We start from the raw sequence: 16,950 nt of genomic DNA on the forward strand, positions 1-16,950 counted from the left end.
GGTTCCCAAGCCACAGCCCCGTTTTATTTACACTCATCCCAAAGCACATGATTTGGGGCTGAAGGACGGGTCTCAGGGGAGCAGAAGTTAGTTGAAGGCCACAGAGGACAGAGACAGGGGTGCAGGGGGAGTACAGGGAGGGGACAGCGAGGATGGACAGGCCCTCCTGGAGCGTTCTCCATGGGCTCCCACGCCTCCTTCAGGATTTGGACTTGGACACAGCAAGTCCGATGAGTCCGGCCAGTCCCGCCACACCCAGGGCCATGCCTCCCACGATGGCCATGCCCACGAGTCCATCTGGGGAAGGAAAGGGACAGTGTCAGGAGCCCGGCCCCTGCGGGGACCCTGACCGTCCCCTTCCGCCAGCCCTGCCCCTCAACAGAGGCACATCCCTACCTGGAGTCGCAGGGCAAGGGGCTCTAAGAACTGGAAGGGGTGGGGCTGAGGGGCTGCCTGGAGGGGTTCATTTATAGAGAGACCAAAGCGCCCAGGCGTGGGGAAGAGCAGGGCCGAACAAAGGGGCCGAGGCTGTCACCTTTCTTCATGGCCTTGTCAATGAGCCGCTCCAGTTCCTTGGCCTGGTTGTTCTGGGGCTCTGTCTGCAGCAACCCACGGATGTACTTTAAGGCCTTCTCGTATTCCTGCGTTCGGGGAAAAGCGCATGCGTCATACACACTGCAGCATTTGTTGTTTTTTTTTTTTTAAATAAGAGACGTGGTCTTGCTCTGTTGCCCACACTGGACGGCAGTGTCGCAATCACAACCCACTGCAGCCTCAAACTCCTAGGCTCAAGCAGTCCTCCCACCTCAGCCTCCTGAGTAGCCGGGATTACAGGTGTGAGCCACTGGGCCGGTTACGCCTCAGTATCCACCACTCCCCCTGCCCACCTGAAGGGCCTTCCCTTCTTCAGCCCTGGGGGCTCCTCCCTCGACCTCCACCCCCTCCCTCCCTCCAGCCCCACCCCACGGAGTAGAGTCCACAAACAACCCCAACTCTGCGGGAGATAACAGCGCAAGGCTTGGGCCTGCACCCAGTCTCTTGACGTCACCTTCCTCCCCACACCCTCGCCACTCTGATCTTCCCTCGGAGTCCTCATCTGACACCGCTCAGCACCTCTGCACCCCTTCAGCCTTCCCGCTGTCCAAGGCTCCACCCTGGAGGACACAGTAAGAAGGTCCTGCAGCCCCAGAGGAGGGTGAAGGGAACGGGGGCCCCACCTCACCTTGAGCCGGTAGTTCCCCACGGCCAGGTAGAAGACATAATCCCGCTGTTCCTCCTTGCTCCCTTTGGGCAGCAGCTCTGGGGAGGGGCAGAGAAGAGGGTGAGAAATGCTTCTTTCCTAATACTTTCCTAATACTGTGTCCCAGAGGCCCCTTCCACTCTCTGACTGCCTCTGTGATCCTGGGAGGGTCACAGTCCTAAGCCTCCCTTTCAGCTCCAGTCACTCCCAGCACCCTAGCCAGAGCTCTGGGACAGGGTGAACCCCAGCTGTGCCAACACCCCAGTGACAGAACATCCCTTTTATCAGTATTACAGTCAACTGGTCCATCCAACTGAAATGAGGAAATCGGGGCCCTGGAGAAGCCAAAGGCAGCGTGACTCAGTTTTGGCATCTGCTGTGGTTTTTTTTTTTTCAGATGGAGCTTCACTCGTCGCCCAGGCTGGAGTGCAATGGTGTGATCTCGGCTCACTGCAACCTTCGCTTCCTGGGTTCAAGCGATTCTCCTGCCTCAGTTTCCCGAGCAGCTGGAATTACAGGCACCAACCACCACGCCTGGCTAATTTTTGTATTTTCAGTAGAGATGGAGTTTCACCATGTTGGCCAGGCTGGTCTCAAACTCCTGACCTCAAGTGATATGCCTGCCTCGGCCTCCCAAAGTGCTGCTGTTGTGGTTTTAACTAAACTGCCTGCTGTACAATTATTGTTTAAAAAAAATGTTAGGACTCCCTCCCCCTTTAAAAAAATCAGCTCAAAATTCACCTTCAATCAGCCTTCCCCGAAGACCCCACCTGACTTTGTCTTCCTTCCTTTTTTTTTTTTTTTTAAGAGACAGGGTCGGCCGTGAGTGGTAGCTCACGACTATAATCCCAGCACTTTGGGAAGCTGAGCCGGACAGATCACCTGAGGTCGGGAGTTTGAGACCAGCCTGACCAACATGGAGAAACCCCGTCTCTACTAAAAATACAAAATTAGCTAGGCGTGTTGGCACACGCCTGTAATCCCAGCTACTCGGGAGGTTGGGACAGCAGAATTGCTTGAACCCGGTAGGCGGAGGTTGCGGTGAGCCAAGATTGCACCATTGCACACTCAGTCTCAGGAGGGAAAACAAAAACAAAAAAACAAAAAATGGAGACAGGGTCTCGCTCTGTCACTCCAGTCTGGAGCACAGTAGCATGTCCATGGCTCACTGCAGCCTCAAACTCCTGGGGTTAGTGATCCTCCTGCCTCAGCCTCCCAAGTAGCTGGGACTATAAGCACACACCAACACGCCTGGCTAATTTAAAAATTTTTGTTATAGAGACAGGCCAGGTGGTCTCAAATTCCTGACTTCAAGCCATCCTCTGGCCTTGGCCTCCGAAAGTGCTGAGATTACAGGCATGAACCACGGTGCCTGGCCCCACCTGACTTTCTTAATTCAGAGACTTCCCAGAGGATAACTGTACTGTATGCACTAGAATTTGCTGCTAAATAATTCTGCAGGTGTTTATAAATCTTCCTAAGTGTCTGTACTGTCTTCTCAACTAGACAGGCAACACTTAGAGAGACTGTTTCTTCTACACCTACACCCTGCTGTAGAATAAACCTGAAAATCTGAATTGCCGAAGAAGACAAACATAGGGTAAAATTATTTGTATCTTTTAAGAAAGAGTCTTATTTTTATAGATTTTTTTTTTTTTTTGAGACGGAGTCTCACTCTGTTGCCCAGGCTGGAGTGCAATGGTGTGATCTTGGCTCACTGCAACCTCTGTCTCCCGAGTTCAAGTGATTCTCTGGCCTCAGCCTCCTGAGTAGCTGGGATTAAAGGTGTGCGCCACCACGCCCGGCTAATTTTTGTATTTTTAGTAGAGACAGGGTTTCACCATGTTGATCAGGCTGGTCTCGAACTCCTGACCTTGTGATCCGCCTGCCCTGGCCTCCCAAGGTGCTGGGATTACAGGTGTGAGCCACTGTGCCCGGCCATTTTTATAGATTTTCAATAGGCATCCTTTCCTAACACAGTTGGCATTCTGTATTCATAGATTCAACGAACCATGGATCAAAAATACTCAGAAAAAAAAAAAAAGATAGTTGCATCTGTACTGAACATGAACAGACCTTTTTTTCTTGCCATTATTCCCTAAACAATACAGTACACTATTTACACAGCATTTACATTGTATTTGGTATTATAAGTAATCTACAGATGATTTAAAGTATACGGGAGAAGGTGCACAGGTTACATGTAAATACCACACGATTTTATATACGGGACTTGGGTGGCTATTGGTATCTGTGGGGGTGGGGTTCCTAGAACCAATCCCCCATGGCTACAGAAGGATGCCTGTACACTGACTGTGTGCTTATAAATGATTACTTGAACACAAGAAAGGAGCTACAGAGATATTAAGTGGTTAAGTATTGTGGCCTCTGACAAATGATGACCCACCTAAAACCAATGGGAAATAGGGTTCCCATCCAAAAAGCACTATCTGGCTGGATGCGGTGGCTCACACCTGTAATCACAACACTTTGGGAGGCCGAGGTGGGCAGATCATCTGAGGCCAGGAGTTCGAGAACAGCCTGACCAACATGGTGAAACCCTGTCTCTATAAAAAATACAAAAATTAGCTGGGCGTGGTAGTGGGCGCCTGTAATCCCAGCTACTCAGGATGTTGAGGCAGGAGAATTGCTTGAACCAGGAGGTGGCGGTTGCAGTGAGCTGAGACAGCGCCACTGTACTCCAGCCTGGGGGACAGAGCAAGACTCCGTCTCAAATAAAAACAAAAAACAAAAAGCACTATCTGCTCACAATTTTGTAGGACAGTCCTCTGTACCTCTTCCATGCCACAAAAGATTCTCAATAGCTGCTAACTAAGCAACACGGTGGTGGTGTTGGGGGGAAGGGCATGGGCCTAGGTCTCACAAAACGGGAGCTTCTAGTCCCAATTCAGCCATTAACTGATTAGTTGCGGGACCTCAAGTCACTTTCCCAGATCAAGACAGTCCTGGGGGAACTGACATGCTACACTCTGTCTGGCAAAACAGTGGTGGGCGGTAAGTAGCCAAAAGTTCACTGGGAGACGTCAAGCTAAGTATAGCCCTTGGTGCAGTAAATCTACCGGAGACAACTGAGAGGTGCCTGGACTACGCGGCCCATATCGCAGAGCAGCCCAGATGGCAGCGGGAAAGGGAGAGTACAGCACCTCACCCTCGAGCAGCACGATGCCTTTACGGATGTCATCATTGTACTTGCTCCGCACCAGGCACCAGGCGTACTCAAACTGCGTGCTCTTGGACACCGAGCCTGCTGCCTTCTCAGACTGAAATTTCTTTTCAAACTTCTGCCACAGGGGAGGAAAGGAATCATTTAGAAATGAAGGGCGTCAACCATTCTCTATCTGGACATGCCATCTCCCTGGCTCTGCCCCCTTTCCCTTGCAGGTCTCGGTATCTGGCACCCCAGCTTCTGCTATCTCCATGCCCGGGACCCAGGCTTTCGGCTCCTCCGGGCTTGCGGGCCAGCTCTTAGGACAGAGGCCCCTGGTCTCCCCTCCCCCCGGCGGTACCGAGCGGAGATGCCACCTGGTGGCAGCTCCAGGCACCACTCCCGGAGCAGCTGACCCCGGCGGCCGAACAGTAAACACGCTGTCAGAACTGCTCAACAACAGCCCACGCGGTCCTCATTTGAGGCTGCTGGCCCCATCCTGCCCCACCCTGCCGGGCCTGGACCTTTTATTGTCCAGGAATAGAAGTAGTGCCTACCTCCTAGAGCTACAAAGACTGAGATCTGGCATGCGATGCCTTAGCACCGTGCCGGACGCAGTAATAGGTGACACCTTATGATGGTCACTGTATTCCTCCACCGCTGGAGGAGCGCCCTGAGCTCACAGCTCCTGCATGATCCCAGAGCCCGTCAGTCTAACCACGGTTGGGCTCCAGGCCCGTAGTCTGAGGTGTGGAGGCTCAGGACACTACAACTCCCAGGAGCCTCTGCGGCATAGCGGGCCCTCCGGGCAGGAGCCAGGCGCTGTGGAGGCTGCCGGGAGCCGTAGTTCGGCTTCCCTCGGCCAAGCCGATGCCGGGAGGAGGGTTCGGCCCCTACCTGACTCTCCTCAGGACCCGCCCTCCGACCTTCCCTTTCCCTCTGTCCGGGCCAGGCCTCACCAGCAGGTCCTCCACAGACACCAGCTCGTTCAGCACGGCCTCCATGGCCACTGCCCCCGCGAGCCTCACAGTACAATCTACTGTGCCACAGTCTCCATGGCCCAGTGGCAGGGGCGGAGAGCCACTTCCGGCGCCCGGCGGATGCTGGCACAACCTGGCGACGCCCCGCCCCTTCCTCTCAGTTCAGCAGCGCCGGCGGGGCGCTAGTGCGCAGGCTCGGCCGGTCCCTCCAGCCCGCAGACTGCGCGCAGGGAGACCTTTCCCAGGTTGGTCTTCCCAGGTGCCTCAACCGCTGCCTTCCTCCGCGGAGGCTTCCCTAGGGAAACTGGCGGCCATGTCTTGGCGGTTAGCCCCCAGGATGAAAACAGCAAAAAGAGGGTGAGTAGCTGGCCAGAGATCACACTGCATTAGGGTGCCAAGCTGACGCCCCTCAGAAATCTAGGACCTTGGAGGCCACGTGACTTTTCACCGCCCGCAACAAAATCGTAACTAGAACGGGGGGGGCCGGGCGCGTAGCTAACGCCTGTAAGCCCAACACCTTGGGAGGCCAAGGCGGGAAGATCGCTGGAGGCCAGGAGTTCAAGACCAGCCTGAGCAACATAGCGAGACCCTATCTCTACAAAATTTTTTAAAAAATTAACCGGCGTGGTGGCGTGCACCTGTACTCCCAGCTACTGGGGCGGCTGAGGCAGGAGGATCGCTTGAGTCCGGGAGTTCGAGGCTGCAGTGAGTTATCGCGCCACTGCACTCCAGCTTGAGCGACAGAGACCTTGTCTCAAAAAACCCACCAACAGCAGCAAACTAGTATCGGGGTTTCTTGCCTCTGTTGACTCTCACAATGCAAGAGCAGAGGCAACTGGATCTGTAAACCACACAGCCAGAGACAGGGGTAGTCATAGGAGACACTATCAACAGGAAGTTTTTCAAAAAGCAACGGCCCCATTATTGGCACAGAAGGTCCAATTTTCAATATTATTTACATAAACCATTTTGTGAGTGCACCCCAGGCGGGAAACCTGCCACATGGGGTCACGGGCAATGGGGAGCTTAGCAGTGAGGAGCTATCAGAGCATGGGAAGGAGAAAGATGTGGATACCTCTGGCTTCAGTTTCTGTGCAGTGAGGGGACTGGGTAGGTAGCAACTTTCAAATTCTTTTTTCCTTGAGTCACATTGGAGTGTAAGTTCCTTGAGGGCAGAGACTTACCTTGCTTATCCAGCATCTAGCACAGGGCTTGGCAGAGAGTGAGGGCTCAATAAATATTTGTTGAATAAACACAGAAAAAGCAAATTATTGTAAACAAGGCACTGCACATGCAGGGGAATCATCCAGACACCTTCCGCGTTTGCAAAGCCCCTTTAATTTTTATTATTTTTTAGAGACAGGGTCTCACTCTGGCCCAGGCTGGAGTGCATGCAGCGGCACAATCAAGAGCTCACTGCAGCCTTGACCTCCTGAGCTCCTGCAATCCTCCTGCCTTAGTCTCCCAAGAAGCTGGGACTACAGGTGTGCACCACCACACTCAGGTATTTATTTATTTATTTATTGAGACAGTTTCTCACTCTGCCACCCAGGCTGGAGCGCAGTGGCACAATCTCGGCTCACTGCAACCTCCGCCTCCTGGGTTCAAGCGATTCTCTTGCTTCAGCCTCCCAAGTAGCTGGGATTACAGGCGCCAGCCACCACACCCGGCTAATTTTTGTATTTTTAGCAGAGGTGGGGTTTCACCATGTCAGCTAGGCTGGTCTGAAACTCTTGACCTCAGGTGATCAGCCTGCCTCGGCCTCCCAAAGTGCTGGGATTACAGGCGTGAGCCATTGTGCCCGGCCAAGCCTCTAATATTTTTCTTCTCATAATAGTCTCGTGAGTTAGAAAGACAAGAGTTATTCTTCCCTATCTGGCTTGGATGGTTGAAATGACTGATACAGTAAGCTCTGTAAGCGTTGAGAGAATCCCCAGGTTGGGGAACTGGCTCCCTGATGCTCACTAGCATAAGCCTCAAGGAGAAAACTTCACGTTCATTCAGAGAGGCATAGAGCATCTAACTTTGCCTGGGCCTTGGGATGGGCACAAAGGACACTGGGGCTGAGTGCAGTGGCTCATGCCTGTACTCCCAGCACTTTGGGAGGCCAAAGCGGGTGGATCACCTGAGGTCAGGAGTTCGAGACCAGCCTGGCCAACATGATGAAATCCCATCTTTACTAAAAATACAAAAAATGCGCCTCTGCCCAGCCGCTGTGCAACCCTCCAAGTGTGAAGTGACAGCTTTGTATGTGATCTTTCTACCCTCCCCAAGTTTGCATTTTTGACATTAAAGTTTACTTTTTAATTAAAAACAACAACAACAACAACAAAAATATATATATACACACAAAAAAATTAGCCGGGTATGATGGCGGGTGCCTGTAATCCCAGTTACTTCGGAGGCTGAGGCAAGAGAATCGCTTGAACCCGGGAGGTGGAGGCTGCAGTGAGCTGAGATCCCATCACTGCACTTCAACCTGGGCAACGAGAGCGAAACTCCATCTCTTAAAAAAAAAAAAAGATGGACACAATATGAAGCAGGTGACTGAAAACAGGACTGAAGACAGGAGGCAAACACTGGCAGGGCAGGGGACACAGGAAGACGAAGGGGGTACTCCTTCTATTAGGAGGCTCCTTTTTGGGGGGCAGCCTGAACACAGTCATGTTTATATTTGCTGCAGCCTTTGGTAGAGGCCTGGTGCATGGCAGAAGCACCATCAGGATTTGCTGAATGTCAACAAGGGATGAAGGGAGAGTGCTTTACTCAGGTGGCTCAGTTGTGTGCCAATGAAGAGATCTGAAGTCTGTGGCTTTTCAAGTCTAGTTAGCATAGTCATCCACCTCCGACATAGTGATAGAAAGTAGTCCCTGTTAATTTTACACCCAATGGCTGAGCGCGGTGGCTCACACCTGTAATCCCAGCACTTTGGGAGGCCAAGGCAGGCGGATCACAAGGTCAGGAGATGGAGACCAGCCTGACCAACATGGTGAAACCCGTCTCTACTAAAAATACAAAAATCAGCTGGGCGTGGTGGCATGCGCCTGTAATCCCAGCTACTCAGAAGGCTGAGGCAGGAGAATCGCTTGAACTCAGGAGGTGGAGGTTGCAGTGAGCCAGTATCGCGCCACTGCACTCCAGCCTGGGCAACAGAGCAAGGCTCTGTCTCAAAAAAAAAAAAAAAAAAATATTTTACACCCAATTTTGTCCAAACCTGTGTCACCTCTGTGCATGGATGACTTCAACAGCTGCTTCACTGGTCTCCTGCCTCCATTTACCCCATTACCATCCATTTACGACCCAGTAGTCAGAAGGCTCTTATAAAGACACAATTCTCTGGCCGGGCGCAGTGGCTCATGCCTGTAATCCCAGCACTTTGGGAGGCCAAGGTGCGCAGATCACCTGAGGTCAGGAGTTCGAGACCAGCCTGGCCAACATGGTGAAACCGTGTCTCTATTAAAACTACAAAAATTAGCCGGGCATGGTGGCAAGCACCTGTAATCCCAGCTATTCGGGAGGCTGAGGCAGAAGAACTGCTTGAATCCAGGAGGCGGAGGTTGCAGTGAATCGAGATTGTGCCACTGCACTCCAGCCTGGGTGACAGAAACTCCATCTCAAAAAAAAAAAGCAATTCTCAATTTACATCAAACCCTTTCATGCCTTCTCATTGCCCTTAAAACAAACACAGCCTTCAAGGTCCATTAGGATCTAGCCATGCTTAATTCTCTTCCTCATCTATCACTACCTCTCCTGGTATGTACTATGTACACTGGCCCTATAGGCCTTCCTTCAGCTGTCAAACCCCCGGTGGCCACAGCTCCGCTACACAGGCAGTCCTCTCTGTTTGGAACATCTGTCTCCTCCTCCATTGCTTATTTGGCTCATTCATTCCCTCATGATTTAATTCATTCAAGAAATACTAATTGAGCTCCTGCTATGTAGTAGGTGCTCAATTAGTTGCCTACAAATAGTAGCCTGGCACAATGTACGCCAAGGTGGAGCTTACATTTTCATGGGGAAAACAGAAAAAAATAGCTCAACAAATAAAAGCACTGTGACATAATAAGAACTATATATTTTGGGCCGGGCCTGGTGGCTCATGCCTGTAATCCCAGCACTATGGGAGGCCGAGGTGGGCAGATCGCCCGAGGGCGGGAGTTCGAGACCAGCCTGACCCACATGGCGAAACCTGTCTCTACTAAAAATATAAAAATTAGCCGGGCGTGGTGACAGGCACCTGTAATTTCAGCTATTGAGGAGGCTGAGGCAGGAGAATCGCTAGAACCCAGGAGGTGGAGGTTGCGGTGAGCACAGATCGCGCCATTGCACTCCAGCCTGGGCAACAAGAGCGAACTCTGTCTCAAAAAAAAAAAAAAAAAATATATATATATATATATATATTTGGTCTCTGCCCTGGTTCCCAACACAAAGGTCCTAAAATCCTTGTAATTTCCTGAGTGATAGAAGTAATAAGAGCATCTTTTTTTTTTTTTGAGACAGCGTCTCATGCTGACCCCAGGTTTGACTGCAGTGGCGGGATCCTGGCTCACTGCAGCCTCGACCTCCCAAGTCAGGCGATTCTCCCACCTTGGCCTCCCAAGTAGCTGGGATCACAGGCACACACCGCTACACCTGGCTAATTTTTGTATTGTTTTGTAGAGACGGGGTTTTGCCATGTTGTTCAGGCTGTTTTGTTGCCCAGGCTGGTCTGAAACTCCTGCGCTCAAGCAATCCGCCCGCCTTGGCCTCTCAAAGTGCTGGGATTACAGGTGTGAGCCACGGCGCCCGGCCAATAAGAGCATCTTACACAGAGCTCCAAAATCCCTTGCAACATCCGGAGTGACAGGAGTGCCTTTTCTTCTAATGAAGTGACTCGCTGGGCTCCTGGACAGCATCAGGATGAGGGCTGGTCACCGGGAAGACCAGGCCAGGATCTGAAGTTTAGCCTCTTAAGCTTGAACTTCTAGCCTCCCCCCTCATCCTTTGGGGAAGAGAGAAGAGCTGGAGATTGAGTTAATAACTGATCATGTCTACGTGATCAAGCTTCCATAAAAAGCCCTTAACTCGGCTGGGCATCATAGCTCACGCCTGTAATTCCAGCACTTTGGGAGGCCGAGATGGGTGGATCATTTGAGGTCAGGAGTTCGAGACCAGCCTGGCCAATATGGGGAAACCCTGTCTCTACTAAAAATACAAACATTAGCCAGGTGAGGTGGAACGTGCCTGTACTCCCAGCTACTTGGGAGGCTGAGGCAGGAAAATCGCTTGAACCTGGGAGGTGGAGGCTGCAGTGAGCCAAGATTGCACCACTACACTCCAGCCTGGGTGACAGAGTGAGACGCTGTCAAAACAAAACAAGGCCAGGCGCAGTGGCTCCCGCCTGTAATCCCAGCACTTTGGGAGGCCGAGGCGGGCGGATCACCTGAGGTTGGGACTTAGAGACCAGCCTGACCAACATGGAGAAACCCCGTCTCTACTAAAGATACAAAATTAGCCAGGCGTGGTGGTGCATGCCTATAATCCCAGCTACTTGGGAGGCTGAGGCAGAAGAATCACTTGAACCTGAGAGGCAGAGGTTGTGGTGAGCCGAGATTGCGCCATTGCACTCCAGCCTGGGCAACAAGAGCGAAACACTGTCTCAAAAAAAAAAAAAAAAAAGAAAAGAACACAAAACAAAACAGAACAAAAATTACTCCTTTGGGAAAATAATGGAAGAAAAGGAAAACATGAAGATATTCATTCCTGCATTATCTGTGAAGGTAAACAAACAACAAAAATGCCAGGGAATGGTTTTATTAAATGATAATACATCAATATAATGGAATAATATACAGCCTTAAAGTCACAGTCATATGGATTCTATGCCTGTGGATGGTAATACTCAAAACAAAACAAAGAAGTGTCTTACTTCTCAAATTCAGACAGGTGGGTGGGCAGAAAGGAAACTGACATCTTAGGTTGGTGAGACTAAGACCTAGAACTGGTGTATATGGGCAGATTCTGGGCTCTGGACCCCTCCCTGGAGTACACCAGCAGCCGGGGCCTATTTTGCACTTCCCGCTTCAGCCTTTTGCACAAGAAGGGCTCAGCGAACACCCGCTGAACAGGATTCCATATTTGCGTTCTTCCAATTTTCAGTAATCTGTCTTCTCTACTTCCCAGTTCCATCTGCTATCCAGTTAGAAAGTCCTGTCAACTATCAATTAATTCATTCACCCATCAAAACATTTAAGAACCTACTATGTTTAGGAGGCTGAGGTGGGAGGATTGCTTGAGCCCAGAAGTTCGAAACCAGCCTGGGCAACACAGCGAGACCCCAACACTAAGTTAAAAAATAAATACATAAAAATCTTACAAAAAGAACCTAGCAGGCGGACACGGTGGTTCACGCCTGTAATCCCAGCACTTTGGGAGGCTGAGATGGGCAGATCACCTGAGGTCTGGAGTTCCAGACTAGCCTGGCCAACATGGTGAAACCCCATCTCTACTAAAAATACAAAAATTAGCCAGACGTGGTAGCAGGCACCTGTAATCCCAGCTACTTGGGAGGCTGAGGCAGGAGAATCACTTGAAACCGGCAGGCGGAGGCTGCAGTGGGCCCCAAGATCGCGCCATCGCACTCCAGCCTGGGCGATGAGAGAGACTCCATCTCAAAAAAAAAAAAAAAAAAAAGAAAGAACCTACCATGTGCCAGGCCAGTAGCTCTTCTAAGTGCTGGGTAAGAGAAATGAACTAAACAGGTAATAGTCCTTGCTCTCATGAGAGTTACATGTCAATGGAAGAGACACAATACTGCTCACCAATAAACACATGTCAGGCCGTCCCCGCCTCGATTCTGTCACCATACCCAAACAGGCTGCAGACTTTTCCTCCTCAACCCAACCTGGTTACCTGGTGTATTTCGAAGTGCAAATCCAAGCTCATATGTCCAGATGAAAATATTGCCTAGGCCGGCCGTGGTGGCTCACGCCTGTAATTCCAGCACTTTGGGAAGTCGAGGCGGGAGGATCACTGGAGGTCAGGAGTTCGAGACCTGCCTGGCCAACATGGCGAAAGCCCGTCTCTACTAAAAATACAAAAATTTGCCAGTCGTGGTGGCGCGCGCCTGTAATCCCAGTTACTCGGGAGGCTGAGGCAGGAGAATCGCTCGAACCCGGAAGGCGGAGGCTCCAGTGAGCCAAGATCTAGCCACTGCACTCCAGCCTGGGTGACAGAGCTAGACTCCGTCTCACAAAAAAACAAAAACAAAAATAAAACCCTAAAATACCGCCTAGGCTACTCAGGATCCTGTTTAAATTTCTTATCACGCACACGAAGCCCTCCAGGCTCGCCCCTGCTTACCTTTCCAGCTTCATCTCTAGGCACCCACGCACCCTGCACGCGCAGATGTCTTCACGACAGCCACGTTTTTTCTGCTCGGAGCGTTCCTTCTACCCACCATGCTCGGTCAACAGAAGATCCTCAACCACTAGACACCAGGGGTGTCTACACCGCAGGCTCGGCGAGGATCGGGGACGGTCCCCTCCTCTACGCGGCCTCCCGTCCTTTCGGCTCCTTGGAGGCGCGGCATCAGGTACCTTGGAAAACAACGCTCTTCCAGTCCTACCGTCCTTAAGGTGGACACGGACCGTGCCTCGTTCATCTCTCTGACAAAGGCCGGGAACTCAAGAAATCATTTCTTGGGTGAATGAAAGAGTAACGGTAGGAGATCCGAACACGACGCTCAGAACCTCCGGGCGTCTAGGCTTCCGGGTGTCGGTTTCGTTGGCTCCCGAGAGGGAGGAGGAAGCGCTTCTTCTGGGGCCGCTCTAGGAGGAGGACTCGGTGGGCTGGAGGACTCGGAGCAACGCTCAAGGCATCTGCGCAGTAGCCGCCCTAGGCGGGGAGGCGGGGCCGAGCGAAGCCCGATGTGGGGCACGGGGACCCCACTGGCCAATGAACGACTCAGCTCTGCAGGAGGGGCGGGGCGCGGCGCCGCCTCACGTGGAAGTGAAAGAGAATGTCCATCGCTTTTATCAGATTATTTTATTTTCAGAAGTTGTCATATCGGGTACCAGGCTTAGTACTTGGGTGACGAAACCATCTGTACAACAAACTCCCGTGGCACGAGTTTACCTGTATAACAAACCTGTACGTGTACCCTGAACCTAAAAGTTTTTTTTTTTTTTGAGACGGAGTCTCGCTGTCGCCCAGGCTGGAATACAGTGGCGCGATCTCGGCTCCCTGCAGGCTCCGCCCCCCGGGGTTCACGCCATTCTCCTGCCTCAGCCTCCCGAGTAGCTGGGACTACAGGCGCCCGCCACCTCGCCCGGCTAATTTTTTGTATTTTTGGTAGAGACGGGGTTTCACCGTGTTAGCCAGGATGGTCTTGATCTCCTGACCTCGTGATCCGCCCGCCTCGGCCTCCCAAAGTGCTGGGATGACAGGCGTGAGCCACCGCGTCCGGCCTAAAAGTTTTTAAAAAGTACTGATCGGCCGGGCGCGGTGGCTCACGCCTGTCATCCCAGCATTTGGGGAAACCGAGGCAAGCGGATCACGAGGTCAGGAGTTCAAGACAAGCCTGACCAGCATGGAGAAACCCCGTCTCTACTAAAAATACAAAATTAGCCGGGTGTGGTGGCGTATACCTGTAGTCCCAGCTACTCGGGAGGCTGAGGCAGAGAATTGCTTGAAGTCGGGAGGCGGAGGTTGCAGTGAGCTGAGATCGCGCCACTGCACTCCAGCCTGGGCGACAGAGCAAGACTCTGTCTTAATAATAATAATAATAATACATGAAAGAAAAGAATCAAGTATTATAGGTTGGGCACGATGGCTCCTGCCTGTAATCCCAGCACTTTGGGAGGCCAAGGCGGGGGTGCCACTTGAGGCCAGGAGTTTGAGACCAGCCTGGGCAACATAGTGAAACCCCGTCTCTACAAAAAAATTACAAAAAGTAAGCCAGACACGGTGGTGAATGCCTGTAGTCCCAGCTACTCTGGAGGATGAGATGGGAGCATTGCTTGAGCCCAGGAGTTCATGACCGGAGTGAGCAGAGATTGTGCCACCACACTCCAGCCTGGGCAATACAGTGAGACCGTCTCAAGAAAAAAAGAAAGAAAAAGAAAGGAGGGAGGGAGGGAGGGAAGGAAGGAAGGCAGGCAGGGAGAGAGGGAAGGAGGGAAAAGAAAATAAAAGATCAAATAGGCATTAGCATGCTCGCTCCCTTCTTTTTTTTTTTTTTTTTTTTTTGAGACGGAGTCTTGCTCTGTCTTCCAGGCTGGAGTGCAGTGGCGTGATTTCAGCTCACTGCAGCCTCTGCCTCCCGGGTTCAATTGATCTTCCTGCCTCAGCCTTCCAAGTAGCTGGGTTACAGGTGTGCACTACCACGCCCGGCTAATTTTTGTATTTTTAGTAGAGACGGGGTTTCAACATATTGGCCAGGCTGGTCTTGAACCCCTGACCTCAAGTGATCCTCCCGCCTCGGCCTCCCAAAGTGCTGGGATTACAGGCAAGAGCCACCGTGCCCAGCCAGCATGCTCCCTTTTTGCTAAGCTACACAAGGGAGTCCAGATGTATTCATTCATTCATTCAGCTGTTCATTTAGCAAATATTTATCCAATATGTGCAAATTATTGGTAGAAAAATGAGTCTAGAGTTGACTCAGGTCAGCTAAGGACAGCATTCCTACTCTACCCGCTACCTCATGTTCTAAAAGGTAACAGTTACAATTGTTATTTTTGATGGTGTCACCAGCATACTTAATGGCTTTATGCAGTTTTTTGTTGTTGTTTTTTGTGGTGGTGGTGTTGTTTTGTTTTTTTTTTGAGATGGAGTCTCGCTCTGTCGCCCAGGCTGGAGTGCAGTGGCGTGATCTTGTCTCACTGCAACCTCCTCCTCCCGGGTTCAAGCGATTCTCCTTCCTCAGCCTCCTGAGTAGCTCTGATTACAGGTGCATGCCACCAGGTGCAGCTAATTTTTGTATTTTTGTAAAGATAGAGTTTCACCATGTTGGTCAGGCTGGTCTCAAACTCCTGACCTCATGATCCACCCACCTCGGCCCCCCAAAGTGTTGGGATCACAGGTGTGAGCCACCGCGACAGGCCTCTTTTTTTTTTTTTTTTTTTTCTTTTGAGACAGGGTCTTGCTCTGTCGCCCAGGCTGGAGTGCAGTGGCCCGATCACAGCCCACTGCAGATTCCACCTCCCAGGTTCAAGCAATCTTCCCACCTTGGCCTCCTAAAGTGCTGGGATTCCAGGTGTGAGTCACTGTGCCTGGCCCAGAATTTAATTTATCATTGCAATGATGTAGAGATGTGGTTGCAGTAGAAACGGTTTAGGAGGATTTAGCTCCCCGTAATCCTCATTAGCTTTCCCTTCCCAAAACCACCCCAAGTAATTAGATTATGGTCTTACCGATATCTGAATGCTTAGGGTATAGACACATCCCCTTTCAACTACACTACTACCCCCAAGTCCCTCCTCTATAGCTATTCTAGAACTTCCACTGGTCTGCTCCCCTTTTTCCTCCATATCCTAGTTCCAAGTTTGTAAGTATCTAAGACACCCCATATTAGTCAGATGTTTCAAGGCGATCACAAAGGAAACCTTGACAAGTTATCACCAAGAAATAGATCTGCAGTCTGGGCAACATAATGAGACTGTCTCTACAAAATATTAAAGAATCACCCAGGTGTGGTGGCGTGTGCCTGTAGTCCCAGCTACTCAAAAGGCTGAGGTGGGAGGATTGCATGAGCCCAGGAGTTTCAGGCTGCAGTGAGCTATGATTGCACCATTGCACTCAGTCTGGGTGACTGAGCAAGACCCTTTCTCAAGAAGAAGGAGAAGTTGGCTGGGTGCAGTGGCTCATGCCTGTAATCCCAACACTTTGGGAGGCCGAGGTAGGTGGCTTACCTGAGGTCAGGAGTTCGAGACCAGCCCGGCCAACATGGTGAAACCCCATCTTTACTAAAAATACAAAACTTAGCTGGGCATGGTGGCACATGCCTGTAATCCCAGCTACTCTGGAGGCTGAGGCAGGAGAATTGCTCGAACCGGGGAGGCAGAGGTTGCAGTGAGCCGAGATCACCCCACTGCACTCCAGCCTGGGCAACAGAGTGAGACTCCGTCTCTGAATAAATAAACAAACAAAAATTAGCTGGGCGTGGTGGCGGGCGCCTGTAGTCCCAGCTACTCTGGAGGCTGAGGCAGGAGAATCACTTGAGCCTGGGAGGTGGTGGTTGCAGTGAGCCGAGATCGTGCCACTGCACTCCAGCATGGGGCGACAGAGTGAGACTCCATCTCAAAAAAAGAAGAAAAAGAAGAAATCAGTCTTCAGTAAAATCAACTGATCAGCACCACAAGAATAAACATGATAAGCATATCTGTTAACCAGAAAACTCAAAACTATTTTCACAGGATGTCTGTACATCACCTTATATTCAATACACAAATATTTTCTGTTGTTTACTCTGGAGTAAAGTTGCTATTAAAGACAAATCTCATCATACTATACTGATACTCAGAAGGACTTTTCCCCTTAAGCTTGCGTCTAAAACTCCATGGATATCCAATCAATAGCTTCCTTTT

General features: G+C 51.1%; 1 protein-coding gene across 2 annotated transcripts; it reads right to left on the reverse strand.

Moving 5' to 3' along the window:
* Window positions 1-2: 2 nt before the first annotated feature.
* FIS1 (fission, mitochondrial 1) lies at window positions 3-13,564 on the reverse strand. 2 transcript variants are annotated; one of them, XM_063668182.1, is made up of 5 exons: window positions 12,825-13,564; window positions 4,410-4,542; window positions 1,223-1,299; window positions 536-641; window positions 3-297 (listed from the first exon to the last, which is right to left on the reverse strand). In XM_063668182.1, the coding sequence occupies exons 1-5, from the start codon at window positions 12,825-12,827 to the stop codon at window positions 200-202; spliced, it is 417 nt and encodes a 138-aa protein (XP_063524252.1). In that variant the 5' UTR covers window positions 12,828-13,564; the 3' UTR covers window positions 3-199. The 2 variants fall into 2 exon arrangements, with proteins under 2 accessions (XP_063524252.1, XP_054352424.1); XM_054496449.2 differs by lacking the exon at window positions 12,825-13,564 and adding an exon at window positions 5,366-6,966.
* Between the last annotated feature and the right edge of the window lie 3,386 nt (window positions 13,565-16,950).

The sequence above is a fragment of the Pongo pygmaeus genome, chromosome 6 (genome assembly GCF_028885625.2).
Source record: "Pongo pygmaeus isolate AG05252 chromosome 6, NHGRI_mPonPyg2-v2.0_pri, whole genome shotgun sequence".
Taxonomy (NCBI): Eukaryota; Metazoa; Chordata; class Mammalia; order Primates; family Hominidae; genus Pongo; species Pongo pygmaeus.

Excerpts from the sequence above, each read along its gene's own strand:
- FIS1 (XM_054496449.2), bottom strand. The coding sequence starts at position 5,410 with ATGGAGGCCGTGCTGAACGAGCTGGTGTCTGTGGAGGACCTGCTG. Across the intron at positions 1,300-4,409 it reads AGGCATCGTGCTGCTCGAGG|AGCTGCTGCCCAAAGGGAGC; the intron begins GTGAGGTGCTGT and ends GCCCCTCCCCAG. Across the intron at positions 298-535 it reads TGACAAGGCCATGAAGAAAG|ATGGACTCGTGGGCATGGCC; the intron begins GTGACAGCCTCG and ends TTCCTTCCCCAG.